At 38.9% G+C, this 26704-nt stretch overlaps 2 protein-coding genes across 2 annotated transcripts; one reads left to right on the top strand and one right to left on the bottom strand.

Moving 5' to 3' along the window:
* Positions 1 to 1393: 1393 nt before the first annotated feature.
* LOC138592120 (UDP-glucuronosyltransferase-like) lies at positions 1394 to 5489 on the bottom strand. Its single transcript, XM_069662754.1, has 5 exons — positions 4590 to 5489; positions 3721 to 3852; positions 3358 to 3445; positions 2982 to 3201; positions 1394 to 1893 (listed from the first exon to the last, which is right to left on the bottom strand). The coding sequence occupies exons 1-5, from the start codon at positions 5448 to 5450 to the stop codon at positions 1611 to 1613; spliced, it is 1584 nt and encodes a 527-aa protein (XP_069518855.1). The 5' UTR covers positions 5451 to 5489; the 3' UTR covers positions 1394 to 1610.
* A 5279-nt stretch (positions 5490 to 10768) lies between these two features.
* Positions 10769 to 26478, top strand: nxph2a (neurexophilin 2a). The gene is made up of 2 exons (XM_069663208.1): positions 10769 to 10868; positions 23731 to 26478. The coding sequence occupies exons 1-2, from the start codon at positions 10824 to 10826 to the stop codon at positions 24475 to 24477; spliced, it is 792 nt and encodes a 263-aa protein (XP_069519309.1). The 5' UTR covers positions 10769 to 10823; the 3' UTR covers positions 24478 to 26478.
* The last annotated feature ends 226 nt before the right edge of the window (positions 26479 to 26704 follow it).

The following is a 26704-nucleotide window of genomic DNA, read 5'->3' as shown; positions in this document are numbered from 1 at the left end:
TTGATTTCTCAGTTTGCACCTGAAGAAACTTTGACAGTGTACACAAAAATCTGTCTGGATGGCTCGTGCAATCTTTGACCACTGAACCAGATTCAATACTGTTACACCCGGGTACATCTTGTCTCATTTTGTAGGATTTGACATGATACATTTCTAATTATGTCAGGTTCCGGATGGCAACCAGCTGAAAACCCTTCCACAGTACCTTTCAAACATTCTTTGTCCCTGGTAGAGCACACAGGTTCAACAACACTGTCTAGCACCATGACTGTTTCAGTGAATGACCATTAATCATTACCTTGTAAAGCCTGTCCTTACTCACTCGCTCTCTGACAAAATACACGTGTTGGTCTGTGAAGATGACCACCAGTTTTCAAAACTTGTTTTTGCCCTGTTAAAATAAATAAATAAAACAACAATATAGGGGTTTTAATATTCTTAGTGTTGGTTGACTCAGCCGCATAATGCTGATTTTTTTCTTTCTTTCAGGATTTGTGAAAGACTTTTCATGCTTGGCTATGGCATCTATCTTGTGGGGCCAGGGCTTATTTTCTGTGTTGTTTTAGAGTCATTAAAGATGTCTGCTATTAGATCCATGTTGTGCTCTGCTAGAACTCTGCTGGCTTTACCTCTGCTGTTTTTCCTGCTGTTTCTAGCTGGTCTCTAGCTGGAGTTTTTTTTGATTTGGCATTATTTTTAATACTGTGATCTCAGACACCATCTGTATGTTGCAAAAACAACAAAATGCTTTTTGTCACTGTCTGCAACAGCTTCATACCATCCAGCAAAATTGGAGTTTCTTTTTCACTCATTTGTGCATGTTTTTTTGCTGTGCTTACATTTTCGCTGCTGCGTCTACACTCCACTCTCCTCTTCATCTCACCAACCTGTGCCACAACACTAATTTTCTCAATGTCTTTTGTCATTCCACATGGATATAGTAGTTAACTATCAGCTTTGCAAGACTAACTGTCCTGTTAATCATCATAGCCTGCGCCAAGTATTATTGGCAGGACGGAAGTCAATTGAAAAGGGAACTGCAAACACAAATGATCTATTATTCGCTATCCTGATCAGATCGTATTCCCCAAAAGACTTAAAATGAGACAGTGTATAGAATTAACCAACTACTTACTATAAGTGTTGCTTAATAGTTAGTGTACATTATGGCCCTCTTAATCATAAATCGATAAAAAATTATCATATATATGGCTTCCGCCAGCCATTTACATAACTTAAGTAGGTTGCATAGACCCTGTCCATTCCACAAATAGAAAATCAAAGAATCCACTTTAAAGATCTTCATAAAATATTGATCTGACAAACAAATAATTTGATAATTGCTATAAAGTTGAAAAAAATAAATAAATTCAGGGTTGTTTTTAAACGACTTTTATTTGGTCCAAAGTTTGTTATTTAGAGGATGCGTTTGGCATTATGTTACACATTGACAAAGAAGTAATGGCAACTTGGCTGTGATTTGAAATACACATCACATACATAATCTTTTAATACAGCACACCAGTTTGAAAAGTCATTGCAGTGTTTTAACCTCCATTATTTACCTCACAGCAGAATTTAAAACCCTGATGAATGTGTAATTAGGAAAACTACTCTTTCTTCCTTTTTGCACTCTCCTTTCTGCAACACTTGCGAAAGCAGAATGAGCAGCATCTGAGTGTCAGCCACAGAACAGTTAAGAGAATGAGGACAAAGAAGCCCATGACATCCAGGGAATGGTACTGAATCCAGTTCAATTCATGTGCAGCAACCCTTAGGTGTTCTGCTCCTTTGTGTCTCATGACAAACTCAGTCCAGAAAACAGCTAGGTCCAGAGGCTGAACAGGCCGGTCCAGGTGTAACTCAGATATTTCCACCATCTTTTCTTTGTAACTAGAGAGATGGAATATTTTGATTAAAAAACACTAATTACATTATACATGATCCAAAAGATTTATGAACAGAAGTAGTAAGAATTGGTAACCCTTTCGGTAGGTTATTGAATGCAACCTTGAGTAGACTGACTCAGCAAAACAAATATATGTATAATATTTAATATTATTATTTGAAATATAAATACAGCAGATGTTTAAGCTTAAGAATTTCATTTTTCATTAAAAAGCATCACTCTCTACACAGTATAGGGACAACTGACCGCACCGCAATGACTAAGACAGTGCAGGAGTTAATTTATTCATTTCCACATACTGTAAATGTGATTTTCATTTAGAATACATACATACGATACGTTATGAAAAAATATTTTTAAAAGTATAAACCAAAAGTTAATAAAAAATTATAAATTATAAATGAACTGTAATCTATGCAAAAGTGAAACGATTTTAAAAATTGGCTTGAAAATGAGTAAGAATGCAACACATTAGTTCTCCTAAAGGACACACACAACGTGTTCTTTTGAGACACTGAATGTAAACATGACTTGACAGAAGATATTAATCAAGCACAGTCTATACACTCTCTCACAATACAGTTGTTATGGCAAGCATAAGTTGCAACCTGTGTGTGGGCGGGATTGCCATTGTGCATCCAACAAATCACTTTTTCATGTGAAGACAAATTAAGTATTTTTTTCAATAAAAATAAAAAAAAGTCATTCTTTTTTCCAAATATTGTTGGTTCTCGGGTTTTATAAATTGTACCTTCTTAGAGGTTCCTTTTGGAGTTTTCTACTTGTGTTATTTAACTCTTATGACTCTGTCCACATTTAATTGATCAGCTGCACATACGCACACATGGGTGGCCCAACATACAGTTCTGCCAAGGGTTTCACAATATTCCTTTGATATTTAGACGCTGGAAATATGTCAAGAAATGTAGTTTGTTTTGTCAAACAAACACAGAGGAAGACAAAGTTACTTGGTTTTGCAAGTGTTTAATGAGGAAGGAAATGCACTTGATACCTTTCTGAAAAGCTCAAGGCAACACAGTATGTTCTAATAAATTAAAATGATTTGACTTACCTTTTCTCATGGATGATTTTATTTAGTGCAGCCAATAGTTGTTCAGTTGTCACATCATAAATCCCGAGTTTCTCTGCAACACCGCGTGCCACCATGTTGTGTACATTGTCACTCTGGTCCCCGAACAGTGGAAACATCAACATGGGTACAGCATTACAAATACTCTCGTAGATACCGTGTGTTCCTCCATGAGTGATGAAGACTTTAGCTTTGGGATGGGCTGAGGAGCACAGGAACAACCACAATTAAAGTTAGATTCAACCACAAACCAATAGCAGGTCTAGACTTTGATTAGTTCTATATATACATTCATTGGTTTGAATGGTATGATTTATATAGGCTTCTTAAACACCTGTCTGGTTAAAACTTAACATACCTAGGAGGTCATTCTGAGGTAACCATTTCATTAGTTTGACATTTTTCGGTATATCCTTAGGCAAGACTCCTGTGTATCTCCACAAAACCTGAAACATAAATAATACCTCTGCATTTTTAACATTTGATGTGTACTATTTATTTAATGAACTGAGAGTTTGTCACATTCACAAGAAGGCAGGGCAGGGGACAGAGTACAATGTTAAAATTGATTTGAGCGTTGAGTGAGTGTGAATACGATCTAATTATGTAAATGTTTGAGAGAGGAAAAAGAAGTCATCACAAAACTTTGCATAGAAAAGGTACGTAAACAAATGCTGTTAGACTGAAGTGAATTGAGTTAATCAGTGAAAGTTATAGTTACCCTTTGAGGCATTTGCCGAAAGGCCTCAAAGAACTGTTTAGCTTTCTCCTCAGGCATGTTGGACACTATCGAGCCTAGGGTAAAGACAATGAAGCCATCATCTCCAGAGCCATCCACAAATTCCTTTAATTCCTGCAGGAAGTTTGAAAAACAAAATTACCTTAAAAAATCCTGAATCCTTTTTATAATACTGTTTACAAAACACAAGTGTTGTCAAACAAGTCTCGGATTGGTTCAAAACATACTGTACAAGAACCAATAGATTATTTATCCAAGTGAACAATAAGCTGAAATATCCATATTTCCATATATAAGTTTGCACTTTCCCTTTGCCTAAGTTTTGGTCTGGGAGCAACGTGGGAAAAATATTTAGCATTTGTGGGTCAGATGATCCTCTACTTAAGTAAAGTGGTTGCTAACTTTGTCGAAGCATTTGTTTTTTTTTAAGATGTGAAACTCCTGTTGTAAAAGTAATGATGAGAGCAGAGTTAGCAAGAACTACTGTGACACCTAAACACCTTGGTTAGTAAGTTGCAATAGGTTTATCACTATCAGTAACCTCTTTCAGATTACACACTGTCAGTTGACCAATTTTTAATATAAAACTAATAACTGATTGAGGCTGTGACTTCGGTGTTCAAAATTTACTAAAGTCAATCTCTGGGTGAAGCAACGATGCATATCTGCTGTGCTGCCAAATGCACATGTTTTATTTGCTCTTCTGCTTACTAAGAATGGAAGTGAACTGGAGGCAACTATTTATTAAAGTAAATTTTGTGCAGTGTGAGCATGCACTTAGCCTGGCTAAAAACAAAGCAAGTATGTGTGATTTGCCTTTAGTGATTACAGATGTTTCTCTGAATACTCACCGCTGACAGAGGAGCCTTCTTTGCACAATTGATACCTCCAATAAAAGCCACATTTGGCATGATGGGTTTAGGCCATTCAAATGTAAAGTCATATCTGAGAAGCCATATAGCACCATGACTAATAAGTTCCTTGTAGGTCATCTTGTCTTCTAAATATCTGCTGACTAGATCGTCAAAGTGGACGTAGATTATTCTGCACATGTAGGACTCAACAAAAGACATAAACACATTTTTGACTCTCTGTGGGAAGGTCATGATGTTTGAATTGCCAGAGAAGGCCACAGGAACATAGGATGGAGGAGATGGGCTCTGGTTAGCCTTTGTATCCAGCTCACATGGAAGTCCACGCAGGAAATAAACAGCTGGAATCGACAGGAGACGAGCCAGGATGGGGCCGCAGGGAAGGAAGGGGTCAGTTAGCACAAGATCAAAGCCCTCTCCCCTCAGCCGACTCATTAAAGGGTGGTTGTTCAGCAAACTCTCACAACCTTTCACCTGTAATGAAGTAAAGTTTACCAAACGTTCCACATTGACAAACATATCCGTCACTTTTGGCGGCTTGAGGAACAGTCCATCAGTCAGCTGGTTCAGTCGTTCATCCAGGTCAGCTTGGGTAAAGAGCACCTTGTACACCTCAGTGTTGAAGCTCTCTGAGCTGCGGATCAACATGCTGCTGTCCGGCACCAGCACCAAGACCTCATGACCCCGGTTCTTCAGCTCTTTCACCAGTATCTTCATGCTAAGCCAGTGGCTTCCATCAACAGGCAAAACCAGCACCTTCCCCCCTTGAACGGGCCCCAGACTGAGGCAGCACAGCCAGGCTACCAGCCCCAGAGTCGGAAACCACACCCCGCTGCTCATTGCTTTCTTGCTGTTCTGCAAGCTGGCTTGCTGTGAGAGCTTGTGGTAGCTGTTGTAAAGAGGCAGCTTTATGTGTGTGCATGTGTGAGTAAGTATGTGTTTAAAGTCTGTAGGAAGTGGCTGTGTATGCTGTAGGGCTATTATGTAACCACCGGAAGATAGCTTGAATGGAGATTGCCAGTGGAATTGGCAGAGAAGTCTAGAATGAAGAGTTGTCTTCAGTTAAAGCATTTTCTTCTGGAATATTGTGGGGTTTTTTTTAGTTTCATTTCTTTCTCATCATGTTTGAGTGTTTTCATTTGTAAATATTCAATATATTTACAAGTAAAATAATGAAGCTTTATCTATCATATTGTAATGTGTGTTCAGTTTTGTGATCATGTATGCAAGAGGTCAAAGTATTATTAACACAATATGTTTATCTTAATCCCAATCCCATTTTCTGTTTTTAATGTAGCAGAACTCTCTGGCGGTCAGTATGATTTGCAAGTCATTGTGTCCATGCATGCTTTCAGCTTACTTATTCGTGCAAAGTCCTCTCTGTTTACTTTGGCTGTTCTTTCAACCCATCCCCTGGAAAACCGACACATGCTTGATTAATGGGCCACTGCATGTTCCCTCTTTTATCTCTCTGTATACTCTGTAGTCTGACACCACACACACACACACACACACACACACACATTCCACAATCATTGCAAAGGAACTGGTCGCATGCAAAGCTTGTAATATGATACCATGGCCCTCCTCTTTTGAAAGGATAGCATTGAAGCAATGATGTCATTTGTGGGATTTTATCCTCACCTACAACTTGCTTAACCTGAACAAGCTTCTTCTGAGAGTAACTGTTGCACTGGTTGTTGAACTGAATACAGTATTAGTTTAGTCAAGTAAATTAACAATGAGAATATTATGATAACAAGAATATCAGTGCCGAAGTTTTATTTAAACCCCTACGTGTGAATCCCCTGGCTAAATTTGAAAGCACATATTTACTTGATTTTTTTAACTGGAAAGTTGAACTGTTTGAAAACACTGTCTCCAGAGCAGATCCACCTGGAACAGCTAGTCTCACCAAGTGTGGACTGTGGATGGAGAACCTTAACCTTATGTAAAATGATGAGTTTGCCTGGACACAGTTTGGGACAGTAAGGATGTGAACAGGGCCAGGCTGTTTCTATACTTACAATTTTGCTTTGTTTTCAAAGGTAAGAAATGTGTTTTATTGTTGTTAAACTGTTACAGTGTCCTATGGTTTTAATCTTAATTTCTGTGACAGCAGCCTTTCACCTCAACTTTGAATAAAGCTACTCATAAAAAAAATTCTACAATTGCCTTGAACTTGCCTTGGAAAACAAAATTTACAAGCTGGTGGGCTTTGAACCTACTGATTCCTAAAATGTCATCCTTAGACTTCTAAAGGGTTCAAACCTGGCTTGCATTGCCTTAATTACCAGCCTACGCATGTCTGCCACAGGTGGACACAGCATCCAGTATCTTCAGCAACTTGTAAAGCAAGATCTTGACCTTTCTCTAGCTTTGCAGGTTAATGACCTACATAAGAGCTGGCAGGAAACTGGCCCATTTTCTATTCCAAACTTGTAAATCTCTTGCACTGAGCAACATACTCATACTGTGAGAAGTTGTCATAAATGGATATTAGGGTTAACTGACTGACAGTCTGGTAATTGTTATGGATCTATATGTTTTTTATTTTTTTGTTTTTTTGTTTTCAATGATTCAATGAGAAAATGGCCTCTCCAGAGCAGCACAAACACATTTGTAACCATCTTTTGAATTCCTCAATTTGCTCAAAATAATTGCTTGCCTGGCTTACACTGACTGACAGCAGCCTGTTGATCCGCAGCTCAGAGGGCTTCAAGACTGAGGTGTACCAGGTGCCCTTTACCAGAGCTGACCTGGATGTGTGAATGATTTAACCAGCTGAGAGATGGACTGTTCCTCAAGCCACCAAAAATCACAGATATGTTTGTCACTGTGGAACGTTTAGTAAACTTTACCTCACTACAGGTGAAAGGTTGTGAGAGGTCAGCTGAGGGGAGAGGGCTAATCCCTTCCCTCCCTGCGGCCCCATCCTGGCTCATCTCCTTTCCATTCCAGCTGTTTTTTTCCTGCATGGACTTCCATGTGAGCTGGATAAACAGGCTAACCAATGTCCCTCTCCTCCGTCCTTCTCTGGCAATTAAAACATCATGACCTTCCCACAGAGTCAAAAATATGTCTGCCATAAACCCCCCTGAGTAGATATATTCTGTTGGTTAACTATATCAAAGACCATATTGCTGTACAGGATGGCATTTCATTTCACTAAACATTCTAGCTCTTAACACTACATGGATTGTGATGTGGAACATTGTATTAACATTATTTAAACAGATGTGTATATGAATTTATCTTGCTTATTTTTCTTACATGTCAAGGCACAAGCCCTGTTGTTTGTCTTCTACTAATTTGATGAGCAGAACTATACCACTTGTCTTGCAATCTTGTTGGGATAGAATATTCACCGGCAAGTAGACCAACCTCACAAAACCCTGATATAGTTGTATAAAAGTTACCAATACTCAACCAATAGAAGAGTTAATAAGTAACTCATTCCTATTAAGTAACAGCATATTGTTTATTATCATAGAGGTGAAAAAAAGTTATTGGCAACTCAATATCAGTTTCCAGAGTTCAGGGTTATTTGATAAGGTGGCGATAATAAGTGCACTCAATTCACCATGATAAATTTGCTAATTTCTGCTGAGACAAGAGGATAGTGTTTGTGGTTTACACAAGGTGTGGTTCTTCCATTTATGATTTGTAGAAAATACCTGATAAGCATCACTGTGCACCTCGCAGTGTGTACTCTCAGTCTTTTCTCACCTACTTTTACTTAAACATGTCAAATCAAAAGTGAAAAAGTACCTATTGGAGACATTTTGTTGATATTCTCGTTTGGAATATCGCTGGAAACAAAATTCACTCTATTAAAATGTTCTGCTTGGATCTGTAGACAGATGTGCCATAGTCACAGTGGCTGCATTTCCTTATATCTATTTTCAACCTCTTTTAGAAAGTATGTTTTATTTTGTTTTATTTATTTATTTTTGCCTTTTTTTAGACAGGTAATCTCATTCTCACGTGGTCTCATTCTCAAGAGAGACCTGCTTAGACAGCAGCAACAACACAGACTTACAGACAGACAGGACATTCAATACAGAGATACAAAACAATAATAAAATCATTAAAGTGATGAATGCAGAAGAGTTAATAAAAGATACATGGTACTTGAGCAAGTTCCCACAGACGCTCTCTCTTTGTTTTTTGTTTTAATTCCCTAATGGAATTAAGCTGGACAGCTTAAAATTCTGCTGTTGTGTGTTCCAGGTTGGGGCAGAGTAGGAAAAGGCCTTTTTACCAAATTCAGTAAGGACTGATGGGGTGGACAAAGTGATAAGAGCGTAAGCTGTAGCAGCACTGTTTATGTGAGATGTAGATGGATAATTAAATGAAACAGTCTGAGCATGGATTTGTAAATGAAGCTATTCCATTGCAATGTTCTGCGCATCAATAGTGATGACCATTTTACTAATGACTGCAGTGATGTGTGAGAGGTTTACTGTTTGTGATGAATCTTAGAGCTCTGTGACAGATGTAAACTATGTAAACATGCACAAAGTTTATGGAGTCAATTTATGTTGTCTTTAAGAATTACTAATTTTTCCTGTGATATGAGAAGTCTTTTGTTGTTGTTGTTGTTGTTGTTGCACACTTCAAGGTGATAGACGAAGGATGGACATAGAAGGATGGAGAGGATTTGAAATGTGTAGGTGTAGGCAATGTAACAAACCAAAAGTCTACAAGTGCAGTAAATTAGAACCTTCACAATGAACTTATACTGCCTCAGAGGTGCAATCAGAAACAGTTTTCTCTCAACTGCTCCTCTTGTGTGTCTTTGTTTCACCTTAATATTCTGCTTGTTTTTCCCCACGCCCTCTCATATCAAGTCTTCAATCACTGGAGTTTGTCACATACCCTTTGAAGGATAAATGTTTTAGTTAAAAGCCAGATATAACGTAAACGTTTAAGCATGACCTGAAAAACCATGTTATCTGCTCAGTCTGCTCTGTAAAGTGAGATGTTGGACTGTAACCACATGGTGGTGCCAAGGTCACATGAATCGCTGAATTCCAGTTTCATCTAAATGAGTAAATGCTGTTGCCATCAGCACAACGTTTGACCTTTTGCTGTCTGCACTTTATGTTTGGGACTGATGCCTCAACCAGCTCTCAAATGAAACACGATCCCTCACCATTGGGTTTTTACCTGCATGATTTAAACAGTCCTTTTGATATTATTTTGTTCGCAAGTTGGAAGTCAATATTATGTACTTTAAAAATCTGCAAAAATTGTTGACTCAAAGCTTTATAAATATCATTCAGACATTTCTCACCAGGTGTAGGACAGCCATCGCTACGTTTGATCTAATGTGACTTGATGTACAGTTTATGCCTGATGACCAATTGATCCTCAACAAATAAAAGAAAACTCACAGTATTTCACAATGTGATAACACGCCTAAACGTCGAAAGGGTTAAAAACGTAGACGCGTTGCTGAAAAAGAAATTGACAACAGTGACATCAAGCATCTTACTTGTCCTCTAGACGGAGAGGGTAAGACTTCAAAGATAGCTCTCTGGTCTGACTCTCTGCACGGATGCGTGCCGACCTTGGAGTCTCCAGACGCGCAGCGTAGGATTTTGCGCACTGAAAGCGAGTAGAGCTGAAGTGAGCGCACAGCGAGCAAACTGCTGTCTGACTGACTGCAGTCCCATCACTGGGATACGGACACTTGGCTTTACTTTATGCGAACGTTTTCACTCAGAAATGTTTTGATTAAATCGGGGCAATAGTTAATTTCGGTTTGTCTTTATTCGCAACTTAGCGGAGTGTTCTTTCAACGGAGCCACTGAATGTAGCCGTTGCACCTTGTTTGTAAAGATACCCAAAGTGTCCCATCTGCTCAGGAAGAATTCACTCAACATCCTGAGAGACGGAAACGTGTGAGAGGATTTTAGGAATTTACGAAAGTGGACTGAACAAGAATGATTCCAATCGCCTTACCCAATCAAGGGAGGTATTACATTTGAAAAGCGGTAAGAGACAGTTGTTTCTCCTACAATTTAAATGCAAATTCTTGCCGAGTTTAACAAGGGGTTTTAAGTGATTTAACATCGTACATATCTCCTACTCTTTTCACAGGTGATCATAGCAATGCTTCAGCGGCGTGTTCGTCTGTCCCTCTCCAAATCTTCCAGAGAGGATTTAAGCGCCGCTCGTTTTGAATAAGTCGAGAAGTCACTGAACATGAGAGCTCTACAAACATTCCTGTTTTTTTTCTTCCTGCACCAGGTGAGCTGTGAAAATATTGAATGAGAATAGACTGAACATGAAAAAGTATGCCTGTAGCCAAGATGGCTTTAAAGAGAAAGTTGGATACAGTGGGTGGCTTTAATGGGCTTCCTTACTTGTAATAATCCCGTTGGATCCGTAACCAAACAGGCTTTTGTCTTGTTTTATAATTTTTTTATTACATATTGTACATTGTTTATACAAACAAATATTTATCACTCAACACATAACATCAGTCAGACAATTCATTAAGCTCCTGGCATTTCTCTTTTTTGACAGTCATCTATAACACATTCGTCGGCCAACTTGAACTCTCTCTTATAGTGGAACATCTTGTTTTGTTACTTTATCTTGGAGGCAATTAATACATTTCCAAAACACTTTAACATAATGAAGATAATTTTTTATCCATTTATTTAAAAGGGCACCTCATCACCTCTAAAAATATGGTGATATATGTTATTTATGCAGCCTAAATATAGTATATTTAGAAACATGAAGAGCAAAGTTGATTGGATTTAATGTTAATGAACAGACTGACTTAATCAATTTCCATGATGTATGGTGGCATATGTACTTAATTCCTCTAATAGCATCTACTAATCATTGCAGTCAGACTTTTCTTAGGAAGCATTTGGATATAGAAAAAAGTGATACATGTGTATTTCCACTATAATACTCACAATTTATTCTGAGTCAATATGCGTAATGTGCATTAAATATAATAATTAACAATTCTGCTGTATTATTAATTTAGAAGTAGACTTGTTTTATTGTATTGTGTTTATAAAGTAGTTAATAGATGTGCCTGCTTGTAGAGTTAAATGTTTCTGTCCAATGTGGGGTCTTTTTATATAATCAATTTAAGTGTGTATATCCTGTTCTGTCACTTATGGCTCAACAAAACCAACAATACAACATTTATTCGTCTGTATCGTTGTGTATAGATATTGTTGTTCAGCAAAAATTTCAATTTATTTTATAGACCTGAACAAGATCATAGCTCTGTGGTGAACACTTGACCCAGTGAGAAGTCTTTGCTGCACTAAAATGAGGACAAGATTTAAAGAAGAAAACTGAGAACAATAGGAGAAAATTGCAGAACCCACGTGTTTTCAAAGGCTTTGCTGTTCCTCCTTAATAACTTTTACAATTTTATATAATCACAAGTCCCTGTGAATACGCAGGGAATTATTAAGTATTTACCAGACTGATTGTCTTAAGCTTCTGGACCTAATCTTACTGTAGTGTAATTCTGTTTTTATTGCAGGAATAAGCCCTCAAAAGACCATAATCTTTAGGGAAATTTAAAGGTCTTTTCCCTTTTTTTCCAAGTTACTGATGTTCTCTATAATCAGGTGAATAAAGTGTATGTGTTTTATCTGATCATCCTCGCTTTACAGACTCTTATTGTGATCAAACCTGAAGAGCAAATGCCATTTCATTTAAGAATTTCTTCACATCTGTGCTGTCCTCAAAGAGGGCTTCTTTAAAGATAGCCCTGAACTGTGCAGATGCATGGCAAAGTGCTGTCTGCTCCGGCTGCTGTTGTAATCAGCCTTGAGCCTATGGGGAGCTCTGCCTCCAGAGAGAGAGAGAGACAGGCTGCCTCCCTGGAGAGGCTCTCTTCCTATGCCTTTGTGGCCTCCCTCCCAGCAGACCCACCACTGTCTGACAGGGGACATATTATTCCTTATCAATATTCCCTCACCTTCCGAAGGGTAAAAAATGCTTAAATACTAAGCTGACTGAAAGCTTGAAATATGCTAAATAACTTCTTGAGCTACGAAAAGTCTTTATTTTTGCATTGTATGTCCGCTTTATAGAACAGTTTATAGTGGGAGTAAGCAATGTAAGGATGCGACTGTGGTCACATGGCATGAAACTCAGTTGAAAGGCTAGATTTCACCAACGGAATCACTTGGTGCGCATCAGACATCTGAGCCCTCGTGGTATACTACAACACATATTTTTTGGAGCTTCATTGTCTATAGCAGCCTTTAGTCTCACAATTGGCCAAATCACCCAACTCAACAAACCTAAACAAAAACACTTTTCTTCCATTGAGTGTTCATACAGAAAAAAATCCAGCACATGAATCAAGCAGTGTAACCCCGGCCCAGCATCTGTGCCATACCCCAGGGACAAATAAGAGGGTCAAAGCCATCCTGGGAGAATCCATTTCTTACCCATGACATCTGCTGCAGTTATCCTCTGTGCAATGACAGCAGAACAATGTAGATGAAGATAAAACATACTTGAGAGCCCTGCTCCCCGTTTGTCCTGCCCTGCCTCTCTTCTACAGAATACATGCAGTCAAAGTGGGTTTTTTAGCACTGTTTGGGAAAAAGTGTGAGAATATATTGACAAAGTCCATTACCCTCTTGTTGCTATTTGGCTGTATTAAGTCATCTAGATGGCCAATGCCAAAAGGGTCAGATGTTGTGTTAAATGTATAGCTGCCTCCTCAGCATCTATAAACGGCGCCCAGGGTCGGACTGAGCGGGGATGGAGCCAGCATGTTGATAGATGGGTGTGACGCACTGAAGAGACAAAGCTTAGCTGTTTACTAGTAAGCTTGTCCTCTGGTTCCGCTACATGTTTGAAGTTCATCCCTGCAACTCTGATGTGCACTGATTTAGGGGATTACAAGTCATTTCTCAAAGGATTCAGCATTAATTTCAACAGTTATTTATTAATTTATTAACATCTAGTCACTTGATGATTTATCTGTTCATCCATAAATAAAAGAGGAAAATTATTAGAACAAGAAAGTAAGAATGTGAAGTTTCTTTGGTCCAGTTTTAGCTGCTAATATTATTGTAAAAATCTTTCGGAGGAATTTTCCCGCTTGCATTTCTTCTCTGCAGTGCTGGAGTGAGACAGTGGCGCTCTATTCAAAGTCGAAGAGGGCTCTGGCAAGGACAACAGTTTTATCCCTTTCTTCATAACAAAACACAAATTCCACATAAATTCCCTCTCTAAGGGCTCTTTAACCCATTTCCCCTTCCCCATGCTCAATTAGGTTTGGTTTTATTATTTATTTATTGTATATTTAAAGGCAACTAACACTGGGAAGTGTAATAAAATGTACAGTGGGAGGATTAGGAGCAGCTCTTTAATCTCACGCTTCTGATAATACTGCATGGGCTGATTGATTAGTTTTTCAGGAAGCTTATGTCAGAAAAACCTAATCCGTCTTTGGATTGTGCCAGCCTTGTAAGGTTTTCCGCACTGCCACTTTATCATGGCGGCGAATTACAGAGCTGCTGGGCTGTGATAAGGTCCTCGTCTCTTTTACAGACCCCACCGCCCAACCCCCTGTACCCCCCTTTTCCCTCTGGACAATAAAAAAAATTGTGTTTATATTCTTCACATCCCTGCTCTGCCTGGTCTTCACATCAACCTCTTCCAGGATTTGCCTTGTAAGAAATAGAGAAAAAAAGGGAGTGGAACTTAAGTCTTCAAAAACCCACCAGAGAAATTTGGTGCGGAATGAGAAAAATATTGGAGAAAATGTCAGAAAGGCCAGTAGAAATGTCTGTGGGATTGATTAAACATGGATTGACAGAGCGAAGGGGCCTTGTATGCAAGTGCTGCCTTGCAGGAATCATTTTGGAGCTTACATGGTGCTGATGTGTATCTGTGCTCATATAGTGGCCACAATCTTTCTAGCCCGAGGGCTTGACTAGATAATCCCTCATAAACAATACTGTCTGTGGCATTTGCAGTCCTCCGCCTGTATGTTGTCGACCTCTGAAGAAAAGGTTGTCATTTCTGCCTGTTTAATCCCTCAAATGTAGCTTGGAGACACTACAGGTTGTATTGACAGTGTGGAGCCCTGCAACCCATTTCTTTTCCAATCATCAATCATAATTGTGTGTGTAATGGCAATAAATCCATGATTAAGGTCCGGAAATGAAGAGAAAGAAGTGTCAGATGAGTGATAGGTGTGACACAATTGTCCTTTTCATTGACAGTAACCATAATCTGGCTGCCCGATGAACCATTACAGATTTACGTCAAATAATGTTTGGATGAAGTGCTGCGGTGCACCCAGCGTGGCAGCTGTGGTGCAGGAAACATTGTGTGTAATATGATGTTGAGTTTCTTGATCTTGGTCCACAGCTATGAATTTGTATGGGCGACGTGAAGCCCGAGGCAGCGTTAGACCTGGAGGCTCCGCTACCTTATAGCATTTTCATTACCGCTCTGCAGGGTCAGAAACATTCAGCGCTCTCTGATGCACAGCCTCACTGTTTAGCAGCTCTTTTACGTTCTGCATCGCTTTCACTGCTGTGCTCCTTCAAAATAAAAGGCTGAGATGAGTTGATTCTGTAAAGGGCAGGTTTCTGTCTAAATCTTGTCAGTTTATGGAATAACAGTTTAGGAACGGTTGTCTTGTCACTTTACAGCCGTGAGTTCTCCATTTATGTCTGAAATACAAAACTCATGTGTCATAACATTAAACCACCATTCTGTTAGGCACAGTAGCAAAGTTTCCTCCTTTGAATGTGTATCTCCAAAACACTGACATATGAAGTTCTTAATTACCACCTGGCTTGGTACTTTGGAGAAGGCAATCACACTATATGTCAAAGCTTGGGAAAATGATTGACCTCTTTAATTAAAACTGCATTGCTTTCCTGTAAAAGGCAATGTGTGACAGCTTTAGAACAAGTACAATAAATCTCCTTTCTGATTATTCTCAGTTTTGCATTTCCTCCTCTGCCTCCGGGCTTTGAGGCCTTTCTTTTCAGCTTGTCATTTTCAGCCCTAACAAAGCACTGTCAGCTCCCCTCTGTCTTTGTATATTTCTTGTGAAGTACCTGTCTTCAGAGCTACTCGGAGAAAGGAAGCAACGTCTTTCCTGCTCTTGTTTCTTCTTCAAAGGGAGCTGTTTTTGTGAAATCAGCCGAGGCGCAATCTGCTTTGAAAACAGAAACATTTGTTCTGTCAAATTTGGTGGACATATGTTTGAGCAAATCAAGCAAAAACACTTTTGAATAAAACACCCGTATCATTCACAGCATGGATTTGAAGAGAAGAAAAAGACTAAATTGAAGTTGTCACATAAAATGTGACAGAGACACGCGTAGATTACATCTTCCTGAGACGCAAGTGTAAAAACCAAAAGCAGCATCCCCTTACGTTTCATGTCAAAAGAACATGTATTAGTCGAGGAGTTTTACTAGCCTGTTTACACTGTGGTACAAAGTAGAAAGTGTCAAAAACTGGTCAAGAGAATGATAATTACACTCAGTCCAACGTGCTTCATGGTATTATCCTCCTGAATCCCTGCTATCAGACCTACAGAGGTGTGCTGCAGGTGTCAGGAGCCAGCACAGGAGTTGGTGCTTTGACCATGTAAGGGGATTATGAAACTGATGATGCGTTGAAAGGTAACGCCTGCCTAAAAGTGAAGTGTTCAGGGCTTTGCTGCTGTCACTTGTGGCAGGTGCTGAGATAACACAAGTATACCGATTACCTGGAGGCTCTCGTCACAGAGCCTCCTTCGCTCTCCTCCTTCTCTCCAAGTGGGATCTTTGCTAACGCTCAACATCTCACATCACCGCTGCATTTAAATTACGCTCACCGAGTCATTGTTGGCAACATCCCACTCTCACCCCATGGGGCTAAGTCTCCTGCCTCTAATTCACAAAGGAGCCCTGTTATTTGGAATTGTGACTTGTGATGCAATTTTGATTCTAAATTGTTTATCATGCAGGGAATGCATTGGATCCATTGTAAATATCACAAAATGATAAAGCTTAGAATTTAGGTAGAATTTTATTGTTGTACTCGTTCAAGAAGGAGCTAATTTTAGCTGCTTTGGAAAATAAGATGAGTTATTATTTAGAGCTGTGAAAATAAAAAACACTGGTCTTGTACTGAAGCCTTTATTTTGCTTTTTAAGTAATTCTTATAAACCCTCATTTGCTCATAAACCCTGGAATACTCCCGTAAAGTGAAATACTTCAAATTTGTACCCAAGAATAGTACTTAAGCAAAATTACTTCCACAGCAAGAAAAACTATAATACCTATTTAATAATAGTAAACATGTAGTATAAAATGTAGCCCTGAATAAACATTGGTAATTTTGGCATAATTAAAAAAATCAATCAGTTGTCAAATTTACAATTTAATTATATATGCAACAGTCCAGAGAAAGCATTTAATAAACTGTTATTTTTCACAGCCTTTAAAATCATTTCTACTGGAATAAAATATGTAAGGTTGCAGTTTCTAATTGTGGACACAAGTATGAGCTGGTATTTGGCATTGTGCTTTTATTTCCTTCAATTGATCACATTTATTAAACAACATTGAGGCATGCTTCTATCATTCTGTGTAGGCAGCCTCCACCCTGCAAGACACATAAATGTGTGCGTTTTGTGCAGTGAAGTTTAGTTTATTGCTTACTAGTAAAATGCACTGTAACAATACAGTGATACAAAAACAAAAGACTGCTGAAGGAGAAATAATTACATAAAACTTATCATGTGATACCGCATTCAAACAGCTAATGAGCGCTGAGCAAAAAAGTATCACGAGCAAATATTAATATCTCCATTTGCCACCTTAAATTTTAATTGTGTGCAATTGAAGAAAGCACACCTCACGCAGCCCTACGCTATGCTTGGTGTATGTTTTTCTGTGTGGCGGGATGGGGATCGAGCGATTGATTCAGCCCATTCAGCTCATGTTCTTTGGCATTTATGTTTTTATCATGATGACTGACAACACACCTGAAGAAACACATTCACTCTCAAAACTGATCAGCATGAAAGAGAGCAGCTGTGACAGAACTAGTTAACTGCAGCAGCACATTGTGTCTTGTTGCAATCTTGTAAAGTCACAGTTCGCATAGTACATTTTTACAATTTTGGTTACATTTGCTACCACAAATTTATGCTGAGTGAATATGAAGTACATTTAATGTAAAACAAGAAAGCATACTTACTCAATTATTTCACTAATGATAGATGTCTTCCCATCATGCTACTTGGAGGCCTTGATAGCGCAAGCCCACTTGTTACAAATTATACCTCATGAAAATGATGTGATTTCCAGCACATCTGTCTACACAAAAAAGTGATATCCTGTGGAGAGCCAGAAAAGACTACTGCTGTGATCATAGTCATGAAAACATCAGAATAACTTTCCTTCGAGCGTGTCATTCCGTCTCCTCTCAACATTAACACTTCCTCAAAATGTTTAGACAGAGGCGGATCTGGTGTAAACGTACAGAGGCGTCAACAGGATAGGTTTAAAGCTTGTGAAGGCCAGCATCATTATAAGAACTGATCAATACATTTTATTGGTACATGATGTGTTATTTCTTAACATGTACATGAATCAAAAAATAAATATATTTAACTCTTACTAGGTACCAGGTGTACAATGAATAAGATACTGGCTGCTCTCAATATCACCACAAGTATGATGATTTAAGCCACAAATTCAATATTGGATCTATAACGTCTTTAGTCCATCTCATTCTCATAGAGGTCAGGTAGTAATGGCCTCAAGGATTATACTGGAGCGGAGTAGATATGCTACATGCACGACCCACCCACACACACACTAACTATAGCTGTCTGTGATTGGTAAGGGGCCCCCGGTGTGGATTTTCTGTTGCGATCCACCACATTTCTGAAGCACCTGCCATGTGTTTCCCTGGACGGCCTCTGATTAAAAGTGATGGCTCTGGAGCGTGAGGCTGTTCCAGCGATCAGAGCACCAATCTATTCTTCAGCAGTGTAGACTCTCGCTCTGGGCTGCTTAAACGCCTCGAGGGCCTTCTCTCCCGGAACCGGTTCTGGGTGTGAATCATTACAAATGATATGCCCTGTAACTCTAAGAGGAAGATGGCTTGGGAAGGATGCAGGGCAAGGGATTGTGGGCTAAGAATGATCTTAATATGAGTGAGGTCGCTTGTCATGTTGAATGCTTGAAAGCAAAAGGCTGCAGTCAATCCAGCTCTGCAACAATCTGTGGTTTAATTTGACTGATACCAGCTGAGTAGCTTCTATATAGGTCTTGTGTTGCAGTAGTGCTAGGAAGTAGGCAGTGGTCAAGCCTGTGTAATTTCCATGAGATGTCCAGATTTTTAGTACGCAGAAGCGCATCAAGTTAATGAAGCTTCAGATACAGAAAATTAGCAGTGAAATGAATTGCACCACTAAAGTGGGGTCAATTTGCACAGATAAATCCATGAAGAACAGTAGAGTGCATCATTGGAGCTGCTCTGCTTGCACTGATGAGCAGGTTAATTGCCCATTTTGTTTATTGTGAGGGAGATGCCTGAAACCAATTTTCCCCAGACCCATATTCCGACCTTATGTGCAGGGGAAAAAATCAACTATGGAAATCTCAAAAACAGATTATTTTAGCTCCCTGATACAGGGAACTTGGTAATGAGGATGATGCAGAGGCTCTCACACAGAGGTTGAGAGAGATTCCATCGCCACCATCAAAACAACACTCCAGCCTTGCCCGCGGGCAGAACCCATCACAGCTGAGCACAGTGTCGCCGGCTGCTCACTGCAAATGCACTTTAACGGCATCTCTTCAGATGATCCAGAAGCCAGATGTCACTTGCTTCTTAATAACTTTCTAGAGGCTAGTTCTGGTCACTGTGGCAATTACCTTTATGTCAGGCCTCTAAAAGATATGTCTACCCACGGGACAAGCAGGCAGTCAGCTCCATAATGCTTATTACAGATGAATGTCAAGGCTGATCCTGACTCAGAGTGTGGATACTAGTGATTGACACAACATCAAATCAAATATACAGTACAGGTGGCTTACAGAAATATTCTTGAGACATCTGCGCATGTTTTGTTTGTTCTTTATTTAGCCCAAAACGTCTTTGAGATACCACAATAGCAGTAATAATGAAATGTTGCAAATGACAAGACAAGAGAAGATTTGTACTTTTAAGGACAAACATAAATATTATACCATTTAATATTGCTGATACTTCATTTTTTAAGGTCATATTTTATGCAGCATTTTTTTCAAGACAGTTTGTAGACAGACTGAATGGAAGCACTTCTGCAGTAACAATATGTGTTATCTAATATGTTTATCCAACAACCAAGGCGTACAGGCAGAGAGTTTTACTAAGCTGTGAATGCACAACGCTGAAAGAGCCAGTGCGTAATGTTATGGAGGATGAACTAACATTTATTAGGCAAATTCCTGGTATATTGTTGAGACACTTTATAAGGCAAACTAATATTAATATGTAACCCATAATGATATTTTACAGCATTTTTATACAGCAGCTGATATGAATTTTTCAATATAACAAATGCATGACAAAATAAAAAAGTTCAGTATCTTTAAATTTGGTTTTGGCATTATGACTAGGACACATGTGTAGGGGGAGATTTTTTTTCTTACAATTGAAAGGCATTGTCGCTCTGTAATTTCATGTTAAATCTTATCAGATATACAGTATGTCTGTGACTAACAAAAATTGACTAAATCAGAACTTAATAAATATATTGCTCACGCCTGATATAATATACTAATACTGGATCATATCCCCTAGTATTTTACAAACATTGTATTTATATATTAAAGGGTTTTTTTTATGTTCTGGGCAAATTAATTGAATTTTTTAAAATTACATTTAATAACTTAGGGGGGTCAGTCTGCCTTAAACGACAACAACAAAATCACAATGCAGCGTTGTGCTCCAGAGGTGTAAATCACAGTTACTCTGATAGTCACTTTATTGTGAACTAAAAAGTGTTTATAATGCATGAGAGAGATTTAAATGCTGTTTAAGAAGGGGTGTGTTTTAGGCATGACATTCGAAGATACTGAATATTAACTGGAAATATCAGCCATAAGCAGCTTAAGTATATTAAAAAAATAATAATAATCTTATGTCAGTCAGACTTCACTGTTTTTGTTCATACTGGTGGATCATATTATTAAGACTAGTGACAGCATAGTTCACCCACCTTTATGTTTACTGCTTTATCACTAAGCCTACCACTCTACCTGATGCTGGTGAAATGAGGTCTGGTATTTTCCGCTCTATAATTCTGCAGTTATTATCATAATAATGTCTTGTTTCAAGTTGCCCCGTAATGCCTCTAGCACAGCAGCACAGATTAAGAAATCTTAATTAAGCTTTTGTAGATTCTCCTTCATTAGACCTTGCCTCTTTTTTCTGCCGTCTTGTTGTACAAAAACTTGGATTTCTTTAGTCTGTTTTAAAGAGACACCACTAGTGCCTATATGAACGAGGTGTGTATGTGTGTGTGTTGCTGCTGTGTGTGTGCAGAGAGACAGAGAGAGAGAGAAATAAACCAAAGCCTATGTGTCAGCGCAAGCTTTTAAGTTCCCAGTGCTTCATCTCTCTTGGGGCATTTAAGTATTAGATATCCCTCTGCTGATCCCCTTGTTGTCACAGCAATTTCCCTAGTTGCTCATCATGCTTAAACTCCTCTCTCATTTCCGTTATAATCATCCTATACAAAGCTTACCTGAGATTTACACTGAAATACAAAATTCGGTTTCACCTCTGAATCCGTGCAGCATGACACCCAATGTGTAAAGGATATAACCACTCGGGATGGAGGGAAGACGAGTGCCACATCTTTGTTCACAACTGAGACGAAATGGTCCTGTTGGGAGCCCGCAGTCCCCCAGATTTTATGTTCAGCATCCCCTGTTATTGTGATGTTGTAAGAGTCAAATCAAATTACCAGCTGAGCTCAAAGAGGTATTACTAAGTGGCACTATCAGTGAGGGAATACTGCCAGAGGAATTGGTTGATTTAATGAATGTTGATGTGATGAGCTACACCAGAAGACATTATAACAGTGTTGCCTCATTCAACCACGTTTACAAGGAGTAACTGTCTTAATTAAGCATTGTAATGGTTGATAGATGGGCCAGATGCACTGTCCGTGGGAGACACATTGATTTTACATGACATATCTAGATAGCTAAGCCATTACGTCCTGCTTGTTACATTAAGGTATAACTGCTGCCTGAGATAGAAGCAGCACATTTAAGAAAAGCTATAATCATAACATACACGGTAGCAGCAGAAGATTTACGCAGTACTTTTACATGTCAAACGGGAAGGTTCACAGGAATAAGACTGTGACAAAACAAATTGTAGCAGCAAGACCTAGTTTGTTAGCCTTGTACACATGTGCCTCAGTTAGGCTTAGAGCGAAATTATAATTAATCTGGAAATACTGTGCAGCAGCTCAGAGAGAATTCAAACAGCCGCTGCTCAGTGCTTTCAACATCTGCTTCTCTCAGTGATCCCTGCAACCAGGCCCGAGGAAAGCCGGCACCACTAATTACTAATAAAACTAGCTAAGCTTATTGCCGTGAATTATTAAAGCTTTATCTGAAGTGGACCAGGAATCACTCCTATAGCTAAAAGGCTTTGAGGTACAAGGGCGAATCACAGTTCATTGCTGTGACTGGATCAGCACTTAGCGCATACTTTACCATTCCTCTGTAGAAGCCTGCTTCATTGTTGGCGACCATCACAAGCTAAAGTTCATATGCATGGTGCATCTAAGAATAGAACTGCTGGTGAAACCAGCTTACATGTGAAATACATGGGATTTTCCTATAATCTGACATGTAGTCCGAAAATATTAGAAGCTTTATGCAAATGTAAGCTAAGTTCATCAGTGAATCCATAACCACCAATTTTAGTTCGTCTCATTAATGGACACATTTGCACATTGAGCAAATGACATGACATGATTCCTATCATAAAATGGAACTGGAAATGGGTTTATACTTAAAAAAATGTTTCTGATTTAGGGGTCTGTCTTTACTCACGGTTCTTTGACCACCTCACCCCATTTCTCTGTCATCTTGATTGCTCTAAATGTATGCCCAGAAAACACGGCACAAGCCTGCCAGCATCCTCAGCTACCACTGAGCACTGAAATTCATTACATTTAGCTGAGTTGGCAAAGCAGGGGCCTCATATATGCTTGCGCTGATCGCAGGTTCAACTCCTGGTCTGCTGATCATTTGGTGTCATCCCCCACTCTCTCCTCCTCATATTTCCTGTCTCTCATCAACTATTATATCAAATAAAAGCAAAAAGCCCCACAAAAAAGATCTTTATGAAATTCATAAAACTTGATGTTACAAAATCGGTTTTGAGTTTAAAGGAATAATTTCACCTTCAGGGAAATATGTATTTGTTTTTTTTGCTAAGAGTAAGGTGTCATGGTACATGAAGCTAACATCAGCAGATTGTTAGCTTTGTTTAGCATAAGGACTGAATACAGTGGGAAAGTCAGCGAGTTTCGAGGCACCATTGGAAAGAGACAGGCAACTTGTTTCTCTTCTTGTCTTTGAGTTAAGCTAACTACCTGCTTGTTTAAGAAGTATATTTACCAGCACAAATATCAAAACCAAAAAAATAACCCTAATTGTATTGTTTGTGATGTTCTGTATGCAATTGAAAAACATAATTTTGTAGTTATAAGAAACCATATTCAGTTGGATTTCTCAGCTTCTGTCTGGGCTCTGGTTGTCAGGAGCCTAAATGATGGATATTGCATTTGAAACAAAATTTGACAAACCTTGGTTTTCACTGTGAATCAAGTTGCTCAGGAAGCAGCTTGATTCATAGTTTTCTTTATCCCTATTGCAGCTGTGGCATTTGTACAGTGGAATCCTTTCCAAAGAATGTACAACTGTAAAATAAAAAAGGTAAAGCTGTCCTTAGAAACACAAACCAGATACAAATGAAAGACTTTAACTTTAAAGAAAAACAAAAAAAAAGGTTTAATTAAAGGTTTTGCGTCAATTAATGTTTTTTTTCTATCTCTCCTCTGCTTTCTCTAAAGGTCACATGCAGGAAGGCACATGGAGGAGCCACAGAGGTAATTGAGTGGGGAGACAGTGATAATGCACAGAAGATTTCTCCCACGGGGGCCAGTCCACGGATCCTCAATCCCCTGCGTTTGTTTGCCAGGGGCTCCCCTGGGTTCAAAAGCAACATGAGGGAAATTACATATTTACAGAACATGGAGGACTTCTGGGACTGGTTATCTAACCAGACAGATGTTCAGGGTGCACAGGCCAGAACTAAACGCAGGCCCATCGTCAAGACTGGCAAGTTCAAAAAAATGTTCGGGTGGGGGGACTTCCACTCCAACATCAAGACGGTAAAACTCAACCTGCTGATTACAGGCAAGATCGTGGACCACGGAAATGGCACTTTTAGTGTTTACTTCCGCCATAACTCCACTGGCCTGGGGAATGTGTCAGTAAGCCTGGTGCCGCCATCCAAGGTGGTGGAGTTTGAGATCGCCCAACAATCCACACTGGAGACCAAAGACACCAAATCATTCAACTGTCGCATTGAATATGAGAAGACGGACCGCAACAAGAAGACTGCACTGTGCAACTTTGACCCATCTAAGGTGTGCTATCAGGAGCAGACGCAGAGTCATGTGTCCTGGCTGTGCTCGAAACCCTTCAAAGTCATATGCATCTATATAGCCTTTTACAGTGTAGACTATAAACTGGTGCAGAAGGTGTGCCCTGACTACAACTACCATAGTGACACGCCTTACTCCTCTACAGGATGATCTAGCTGTTGTTAGTGTGCATCAACCTTTTGCTGATTCATTAATGTAAATGTAATGTAAACCTCTAAGCTCCTTATCCCAAAATACTTAAATACCTGAGAAATACTCTGGAAAGATTTGATGCAATGTTACAAAAACTTTGAATATACTGCAGACAAATATACAGATTTAACACTCAAGACAGTTAGGTGTCCAGGGACTTGGTTTTAGGGGTTGACTTAGGATTCAGAGATTGCTGCCAACCCTGGATGACTCCTCCAAATCACAACAGCACATGTTCTCCTTAAACCACTGGTGTAATTAGCATGTTGTCCAGATGTTTTCTTCAAGGCTAGACCATAGGCAATATGTCTCCCAGTTGTAAGTGTAAATCTGGTAACAGTGCTGCACTGAAGCTTACGTTGTCAAACAATTTCCCCCCCTCATTTAAACAGTCAATTCTGGGATGAAATATGACAATACTTTTTATCATGTCAATAATTACAATACTAAGACATTGGAATTGCTGTTCAATGGGCCATAAAAAGACATTTTCACATTGAAACATCACTACATTTTTCCAGTAAATCAAAATAATCTCTTCATTACAAAAATAATCTGTTTGAAGAATAGCTAAGATCCATTTGTACAGATGCAGGCAGAGACTGTCTATTCTTTCAACTTAGTCTGATAGATGTTTTTTTTTTCTCAAATATGTCAGAATAATTAATATGGCTGTTCAATCATTTTTACTTATCTTCCTATTATAGGGATGTAAATGAAGTGAACTGATAGATTATGTGCTCATGACAAATTGAATTGACCCAACACATGTAATCCAAAGGCAAGCAGAGAGCATAATAATAAATCATTACTCATATGTATGTCTAATAGGAACCCATCCATGTGAAACCTGGCAGCTGCCGTTTCACTCCTTAAAATGTGCTGGTTTTCAGCTGCAATCATTGTAAGACACATGTATGCTAAACTAGTAGGAAATCCAACATCTGTGTTTGCAGGATGCACTTTCAGGCATCACACTGCTGAGCAGCACCACAGTGGAGTAATGTGTCAGGAGAGGTGGAGGGAAAGCGATAATTGCAGGACAGGTGGATTTAGTGAGTCTGGCAGACAATTATCAGCACTTTGTCATGGTCCTGCCACCAGCACTGACATTACCTGTCTTTAATAGGCTTTAATTAGCCTGGGAAATTTAATTTAGCTAAGACCAAGAGTGAAGGAACCAAAAGCGAGAAAAAAAAAAGAAAAGAAAAAAGAACTACAGAATCAGTCTGGAACCTAAATGATAATTTGAAAATATCTGACATTTCCAGATTTTACAGCAGCCTTAAGTTGACAGATAAAGTGGATAACATCCAGTTTTGTACTAAATGGTGAAATGTGCTTTGGCTTCATCGATCATCAGCTTTAAGGATTTGGTTGAAAACTATCAAGACATTACATTTCATGTGTTGACTATATAGGCTAGGGCTAGTGCTAAGGATTTCTGGCATTATGACCTTATTTGCTTTACCTAATGTCTTACCTCATCAGCTGTAAAGGATCTTGTCACATTGTACAAATGAGGAGAGGTGTATGATAACAAAATTGCTAAATCCAAGGTGATCTATGTTAATGTTTTAGTTCTACTCCTTTGTGCAATGCTGTGTATTAACGTGTAACTCTAAATCTAAGCGTTTTTACTTATGGCTTCAGAGTAAACAATGTCAATTTATTTACATTTTTCCAGAAAAAATATATCAATAAGTATACTGTTCCTCATTTTTGGTGTTTGTTAAGCGATATCATGTACATAGATGTCATATTTATTGCATATGGTGATGGTTTTGATTTTCATATTTGTAATCTTCATATTCCGCCTATTTTGATTTCCTGCTTGCTACATTTAGATTTAAGTTTTCTCTGTAAAATAGAAAGAGCACTGCTGTGTGTATAGTGTAAGTTAAAACATTCTGGAATGTTTGATTTCATCTGGGGTTCATTTTGTTAAATGAAATTGTAAAGATCAATTTAGGTTTTTATGGCATTAAACCTTATTGAACTTGGCTCAAAAATATTGTCACAGAGGGTCAGATCTAGTCTCCAAGTGCTCACAGTTGCTCACTGTTGTCTTGTTTGATTCCTACAAGGATTTCTCAACGGGATAAACACACCTTTTCGAAAGGTACATTTCAGGGTACTTTTTTAATGGCCAATAAATCTGTGTCCACAGGCATGGATGATACCA

This window comes from Semicossyphus pulcher, unplaced genomic scaffold (genome assembly GCF_022749685.1).
Source record: "Semicossyphus pulcher isolate SPU_LCO1_2020_fin unplaced genomic scaffold, fSemPul1.0.p SCAF_15, whole genome shotgun sequence".
In the NCBI taxonomy this organism is placed as follows: domain Eukaryota; kingdom Metazoa; phylum Chordata; class Actinopteri; order Labriformes; family Labridae; genus Semicossyphus; species Semicossyphus pulcher.
Note: the sequence above shows the minus strand (reverse complement) of the source record. Positions and strands in the feature narration are given on the sequence as shown.

What these genes read in the sequence shown, in the direction of transcription:
- LOC138592120 (XM_069662754.1), bottom strand. Translation starts at nt 5,450, where the DNA reads ATGAGCAGCGGGGTGTGGTTTCCGACTCTGGGGCTGGTAGCCTGGCTG. An exon ending in AGAAGGCTCCTCTGTCAGCG is followed by an intron (nt 3,853 to 4,589) that starts GTGAGTATTCAG and finishes AACTTCCTGCAG; the next exon opens with GAATTAAAGGAATTTGTGGA. An exon ending in ACCTCAGAATGACCTCCTAG is followed by an intron (nt 3,202 to 3,357) that starts GTATGTTAAGTT and finishes TGTGCTCCTCAG; the next exon opens with CCCATCCCAAAGCTAAAGTC.
- nxph2a (XM_069663208.1), top strand. Translation starts at nt 10,824, where the DNA reads ATGAGAGCTCTACAAACATTCCTGTTTTTTTTCTTCCTGCACCAG. An exon ending in TTTTTTTCTTCCTGCACCAG is followed by an intron (nt 10,869 to 23,730) that starts GTGAGCTGTGAA and finishes CTTTCTCTAAAG; the next exon opens with GTCACATGCAGGAAGGCACA.